Raw genomic sequence first — 7,675 nt, 5'->3', positions numbered from 1 at the left:
AGTTCTATTGAAATTTACACTTTCTTGGTTTTAATGTAGCTTTTAATGTTGTTTTTGTGTTGTTGTTGTTGTTGTTGGGTTGTTGTTTGGTATTGTTATTGGAATTGTTGTTTGAATTGTTGTTGTTGTTGCTTGTTAGGGTTTTGGTATGACTGGCAGGTGGTGTAGCTGCCAAAACAGGCAGTTTCTGCCAAAATAATACACAGAAAAGCGACCAAAGTTGTTCTCTATTTGGTCGCTTTTCATGTTAAAAAAAATAATTTTCTGGAGAATGACGACCAACGTTGGTCGCTATATACCCAGATTTCTAAAAAAGGCGACCAAACTTGGTCGCTATTTCATTAAAAAAATAAAATTTCTGGTGATATAGCGACCAAAGTTGGCTGCTAATATTTAAAAAATAAATTAAATTCATGTATTTAGGGACCAAAGTTGGTCGCTAGTTTAATAAAATAAATAAATAATTGAATAAAAAAGCGACCAACATTGGTCTCTAGTTTTCAGATTTTAAAATATAATATTTGGATTAGAGACCAAAGTTGGTCGCTTTTTAATGATTAATAATAAATAAATAAAAAACGTATTTTATATTTAGAGACCAACTTTGGTCGCCAAATTTATATTATTAAATTAATAAAGCAACCAAAGTTGGTCTTTATAGTCAATATCCGGAAAAATTGGTCCATTTAGTTTAGGGACCATCAATATAGTTACCAGGCCCCTGTGGTCGCTTTTTGGTCGTTTTTTAGCCCAATAGCGACCAACTCTGATCGCTTTTTGCGGTCGTGTTTCCCCGGATTTCTAGTAGTGACAATGTTTCCACCCCCTTTGTAAAGGACGAAACAAGAGAATGAAGCCGCAGCTAGGACCAGTGCTACTACATCGTCAAAATGAAATTCGCATTCATCATCGTTGTCGACTTACCACACTGTAATTTAACATCTCTGACAAGAAATACAGTGGTGTCGATAACAATGGGTGGCAATGAAATGGAAAAAATTAAAGGAGCATTATAGGAAGGGGAAGGAGAAGCAAATGGAGATGTATCTGTAGGTATTGTGATTATTTTGTTGAAGAAATAGAAATAGCCTAAGATTTTGTTAAATCTAAATTCTTACTCATGATTGAAGAGAGAGAGAGATGATGGTTATATCAAGCACTAAACTTGGATTATTAGTGTAAAATTAAGAAACAAGAAAAAGAGGAAAAATTACCAAAGACAAAATATTTCTGACGTGACGCTGATATGGTTTTGGCATGGCGCGCGTGTAAAACACCTCATATTGTGAGATTGATATGGGGGGGGGGGGTGTAGTAAAAATTTACCCATTTAAGTTAAGTGTTCAAACATGTTTTCTGGATAAGCTTAATGAGGACTTTATGTATTTGGAGATTTTGTTCTATGTGTAAACATTGGCTATAAAAATATTTTACAATGGACTTTCTGTCACTCTTCTTATTGTGCTGGTAATGCATAACCAAGGTCTTTGTGGCTGGAATTTAAAGAGCCTTCTCCCCTCCTAAGATTTCTTTTGTAATGCTCCTCGTGTTACTTCCAGAGCATGCTTATTCAAGTTGCATATTTTTTAATATTTGCTTTTCTTAGCTGTGTTAAGGTGCTTATAATTAAATAATAAACAGAATCAAGAAGCAACATATGTTCAACCCTTTCGGGGCTAGAAAAGACATAGCTATTCATTTTCATACCTCAATCCAGCCTCAGTAAAATAATAGTAACGGTGCTGCTGTAAAACAAATCTTGTTATGCTATAGTTTCTTCCAACAAACTTCCAAGCTTTTTATTGGATTTCAAAGAGTCCTGCACTAGTATGTACAAACCTCAATTCATACTCTTATCTATGTTGCTCGGTTCCTCCGAAATATTGATGGGTTCATATCGGATCCTCCATGGGTACGGCAGCTGTTTTGGGGAGTCCGAGCAACATTGACTCTTATTCTACATCAAAGGGGTGCACACCACAAAAGTATTTATTAGAAACAGATGACCTTATATAAATGGACATCCTGAAGGACTGAAGCAAAGCTGCTAAACCTATACAACTAACTACCAGCTCCAGATTTTACTTTTCCAATTCATCATACCACACGCTATGAGCAAAAAAAAAAAAAAAAAAAAAAAAGGAGGAATTTTCTTGCATTGTGTTCAAAATGAATACCTGATGCATGTGTATCTCGACCAAACATCACGTTGACCTTCTCGATGACATGGGATCTTAACGCAAAAAAGGGACACTGGTGTCAACAGAGTATGATTACACTTTCAATATATCTCGTCCCCACGATACGTAGAAAGTCATTTTGATCCAGCAACTTGTTAGGAGTAGGTTTTAACGATATGTGGAAAGCCGTGATTATGTAGTACTAAAACTCTTTCAGATAGAACATGCCACAATGTCACAGAGCATAAATTTTCTCATCAGAGTTGTAGTCATCCAAATCAGAAATATTTGCAGAGTATGACCACGAGAAAGATTTGCTCCCACTTGCTCTTTTGATACGCCTTTGAGAATCACTACCACATATTCCAAAATGCTGTCGGAAAACGAAGTAGCACAAGCTAACCAGCGTTCCAATAAGAATTGGTGCACCAAGCACAGTAATAGTGATTGCCATCCATGAACTTTTCTTCCCTACAACAACGAAACCAACAGCTAGGAATGCTCCGCAAGTACTAACGCAGGCTGCCCACATCAACTTGTTCACGACTGAGACAATTTGTTTTTGAGCTCTAGTATCCCAGGCAACCAGAGTAATCTGAACGACGACAACAGCGAGAGATATAAAGAGAGAGGTAGCATTCAGGAGGCAGAACACACGAAACGCAACAGTATTGGCAATTCTGGCCTTTCCTGCTTCAGGACCAGTCTCCAGATATTGGCCTGGCAAGCTGAATATAGCCAGAAAAGCAATAGAGGCAAATAAAACAGCAACCACAGTCACAGAGTTAATGGTATTCTGAACAGCTTCTCTATGAATCTTCCTAAGTTCTTTAGCAATACCAGAAACACGCCTTCGGGTCTTTTCGTTTTGTATAAGCTGGGACTGCACCTCATGCTTAATGTCACTTACAGTCCTCTTAAGTTCTGATGCTTCATCAAATTGACCCACAAATCTGGCATGTTTTGCACCAGCCTCAGCCAGGGCTTCCTTAATTAACAAAGTCAGGTCTCCATATTGTAGTTTATCTGCTAAGTCCATTGCAGTTTCCTTTTGGTTATTAATTGCATTGACATCAAGGGACGTGTAAGTGAGCAGAAGGCTTACGATCTGAAACAAAGGTACATCATAAGGATACAAACAAATAAAAACCAGCAATGGTAAGAAAATGCAACTCCTCAGACAACACAATAAAAGTATTGCAGGACGTACGATATATAGTCGTTATATGCACGAAAGTGATTTATCTGCCATCAGTGGTAAAGTAGATGCTAAAGTCTATGCTGGTGCACAATGTTTTAGAACAAAAGAGAAAACCATCAATTATGAATCTGAAGCATTGAGATTCAGTTCAGTCTAATTGCAGCTTTACAGTTAAGAAATCTATAGAAACCAAATGGTAATGTCAGACTGCATCATTTCAGATTTTTCAGCATTATATGTCCTGATCAATGATGTGTGTAGTGTAATAATAAATTGGTCGTTGAACTAACAACTCCACATTTTTCTTTGCATAAATTTCCCTTCTGTTCCATCATGAAAATTGCAACTTTTGCTGTATAAATCACTAGGATGTTTTGAGTTTCTTCTCAACTTCGATCCACTTAGATGATGAAACTATGTCCCAAAATTCTTATGATGAATTTCTATTCATCTCTTCTCCTGTTAGTATTCATTTTCACTACTGTGAAAACTTCCTAGGGTCCAAAAAAGGACAAAAAATTCTGGAAAGCCATGAGGACTGTCTTCTGATTGTGTTCCAAAACTATGTTACCTAGACTCAACATACGTATGCGGTACGGGTTCATGACTTCATGTAGGTATCCTAGATGGGTATGTGCAGCTTTCTGACAACTTTTAGTACATTTCAAAGAATCTGCACAGAATAATTACACCTATATCGTACCCATTTGATTCAGGTACAATAACTAAAGAAGGGATTGATGTAACACACTTCCTAAATGAAGATGCTCAGTACTTTGGGGACTAGAACTGCTCTAAATTCACTTAAATCAATCATGCCCCCAGATAGTGGGAACACGTACACCAGTGTTCCAATTTATATTCAGACAAAGCAGTCTTTTCATCCACATCAGTGCTCTTAACATCTGCTTTTTCCAAGTAGAAAACTGCTGAGAAGTATTCCTTGTGAATCACGAGTTGTGATGTTTTTGTGGAAGTTCTTGAAGAGAAATAATGAAGAAAGAAGTACTTAATGGTACTTAGTATAATTAAGCTGTCATATGACATGCTCCAAATCTATTATTACAAAACATATCTACTGATCAAGCATAAAAGGTTTAGATATTGTTTAGGCGCATTTTCCATGGTGTGTAAAAGGTTAAACATTGTAAGGATTCATACGTTCTTCTCCACTAGCCTTTTCACGCACCTTTTAAGAATCTTATAGTCAAAGATTGTAACATACAATAGTTTTCTGGTATGGTTGAACACTAGAAAACCTTTTATACCTGATATGGCTGCAAAAGCATGAGAAGAAAATATAATTACTTGGAAGCCCAAATCATATAGCATGGATACTACATCAATAAGACAAGTTTTCTGGTCCTATCACCAATGTGTGTCCATTGTAGAATAGAGCCATATTCCACGTGCGTTGCGTGTGTAGATGAAGTCTTAGTTTCCTTTCATTTTTTTTATAACCATGGTGTCTCTGTCAACTTGCGCGCACCGCGACTAATTCCATGAGGTACCTGTTACTTTCCACAGTCACAGGTACTTGCGCGCACCGCGACTAATTCCAAGACTTGGATAGATGGGTTCAAATCACCTAGTGTTTTTGCCTCCGCTAGGATTTGAACCTAAGAACTCAAGATTCTCAACCCACTTCATTGATAATCAAGCCACACCCTTGGCTGCACGGTCTTAGTTTCCTTTCACTAAAACATGTTTTTCTCATATTATTTGCTTTTTTCACTTCTCGTCCTTTCTTCCTTACTAACTACCACCACTCCCAATACTAGCTCTTTTCTCTACTTTATGCATTATCTATATCCAAATCTAACCAATGAAGGTCCTAATAACAGTCATCTACTGCAATGTTGCAAGCTTCCGGTTAAACTTCAGCCCCTACTTTCTGCAAGATTCTGCAACTGGTGATATTTTTCCTTCTTTTAATTCTACATCATTCTCCAGGAAATCTATCTTGCATAAACCTCTATTGCCTATTTTAGTTAACAATGAGAAGAAAAAGAAAGGATTAAGAACACATTGACAGTTTAAGAACTGGATTTTAGGTACGAATAAAATGCATTGCTCAGGAAATTAAGTGCAAAAGAAAACCCTTAACTTCATGATATTCAGAATAGCAAGAGTCATGTTATAACTTTAACAAAATAGATAAAAAGATACCTGGTGACGACATTTCCGTGTGGCTATATGCAACGCTGTGTTCCCCTTCTTGTCACGCTCATTCAATATTGAGTTGTCCGTATCCAGTATTTCCTCCACCACAGAAGTATCCTGACCTTTAACAGCCATATGAAGTGCAGTTTGACCCTTTTTATCTTTGATGGATATTATATCTGGATCTCGCTCTATAAGTGCTCTCACGATATGTTGAAGGCCATACCTAGCAGCGGTGTGCAGTGCAGTCTTTCCATTCTTCCTAACAATTCGTATGGAGCTCACATCTGCATCTAAAATGGCATTCACAACATCCAAATGTCCCTGGACAGCAGCTGAATAAAGAGGGCTTGTATTTGAGGCATTGCATACTTTACAAAGTCCAGGCCACATGGCTAAAAGTTCCCTCACAATACCTGTAAATGACAGAATAAGCTTTATACCGCCAAGCATCTTCCAAAATACACAAACATTGGGACTAGTAACGTACGCAAGACTCAACAGTAAAGGCCAAAATGTAAAAATCTACAATTGAGCATGTCAGGTACTTCTTGCTAGCTCTTAAATTTCTCAATTAAGGAACAATAATAGAAAAAACAGTCCTACTTATTGGTTACTGCAATAAAGTAGACCCAATTAGTTTGAGACTGAGGATTAGACGATCGATTGAACAGCAATAAAAACACGAACATCACTAATGTCATTTCAAAGAACAGAAAGTATCACAAGCACCTGGATCCGATATTCGGATTGCATATGATCTCAGAAGAGTAAATAAGTCTATCTTATCAATATACCAATGAAACATAATTGAAAATTTGAAATTGTAAGTAACGAAACACATGTTTTTTTCCTCTTTTTTTTGGGGGGTGTGGGGGGTGGGGGTTGGGGGGGGGGGAAAAACTCTCCTCATGAACTAAATGATTCTTTTGGGAATAAAATTCTCCTAGATAAATGATTTACAGTTAGATCATTTAAAATATAAAAAGATAACAAATTAACATTAAAATTCATGGTTTTGCTTCAAGATTTCTGATAATTGACCTTATCAAACTCTATTTGAGCATAATTGACCAACAAAGTCAAGAACTGTGTTACCCCCCACCCCAAAACCAAAAAAAAGGTCCAAAAACAGATCACAGAATGCTTGTATATCTAAGCACAGATAAAAAGTAATCAAGAGCATGATTTGCTAGCAGGTAGCTTAAGAACAATAGCAATAGTTTAAAAGAGCAAAGAATGTGTACATACCCAAGTGGCCATTTTTTGCAGCAACATGAAAGGCATTGAAATCAGCTTTGGACCTGATCAACGCAGTCTCCAAATCACAGAATCCAAGCAAATAACTTGCAATCTGCTGGAAGTTATTGGCAGCAGCGATATACAAAGCAGTTTCACCTGCATCGTTCTGTAAGCCCAACAGAGAAGAAGAAGAAGAAGAAGAAGAAGAAGAAGAAGATGGATCCAACCCTTCATTATTGATGATGTTTTTGAGAGACTCAAGGTCTCCAGATCCAATGGCTCTGAAAAATGATTGATGGGTTATCAGTCTCAATGACTTTGACTCCATCTATTTACTTATTGCCCTCCCTTCAAACTTCATCAAGAGCTGAGAAAAAAGAACGCAGATGAAAATCTCATCGAGCACAAAGTCTATGGCTGAATCTTTGTGAGTTAAGACAAAGTACGATGTTAGAAGTTCAACAGTGAGAAGAGCAGATGAAAATGGGAAATATTATTGCACGTATTTTAATTCAACGTTAAAAATGATTTAAGGGACGTATGGGGACCACCACAATAAAAGAAATGGTGATAAGGTGCGGTTTTCTTCCTGCACCTGTCCTTTAATTCTATATAAGTTTTATTCTTCTTCTTTTTTTCCAACACTTTAAGTTTTATTCTTGACTAGGATTTTTTACAATAATTATATCACTCGATAATAATCATCCTATCATATCATACTATATTATTATTTTATTATAATATATTATAAGTGAGAAGCTCCTAATTCAAAGTTGAATTACCAAAATGTCCACCAAAAGTTGGTGGACTTTTACACCCTTAGTCTTATTATACTCTTTAATAGCTAAACTATTGTATAAAAAGGTAAAAATATTTCATAATGAATAGC

At 36.6% G+C, this 7,675-nt stretch overlaps 1 protein-coding gene across 1 annotated transcript; it reads right to left on the bottom strand.

The window, feature by feature from the left end:
• Positions 1 to 1,709: 1,709 nt before the first annotated feature.
• LOC104219865 (ankyrin repeat-containing protein At2g01680) lies at positions 1,710 to 7,252 on the bottom strand. Its single transcript, XM_009770611.2, has 3 exons — positions 6,796 to 7,252; positions 5,551 to 5,960; positions 1,710 to 3,288 (listed from the first exon to the last, which is right to left on the bottom strand). The coding sequence occupies exons 1-3, from the start codon at positions 7,112 to 7,114 to the stop codon at positions 2,416 to 2,418; spliced, it is 1,602 nt and encodes a 533-aa protein (XP_009768913.1). The 5' UTR covers positions 7,115 to 7,252; the 3' UTR covers positions 1,710 to 2,415.
• Between the last annotated feature and the right edge of the window lie 423 nt (positions 7,253 to 7,675).

The sequence above is a fragment of the Nicotiana sylvestris genome, chromosome 11 (assembly GCF_000393655.2).
Source record: "Nicotiana sylvestris chromosome 11, ASM39365v2, whole genome shotgun sequence".
NCBI classification, from domain to species: Eukaryota; Viridiplantae; Streptophyta; class Magnoliopsida; order Solanales; family Solanaceae; genus Nicotiana; species Nicotiana sylvestris.
This window is presented reverse-complemented; position numbering and strand designations above follow the sequence as displayed.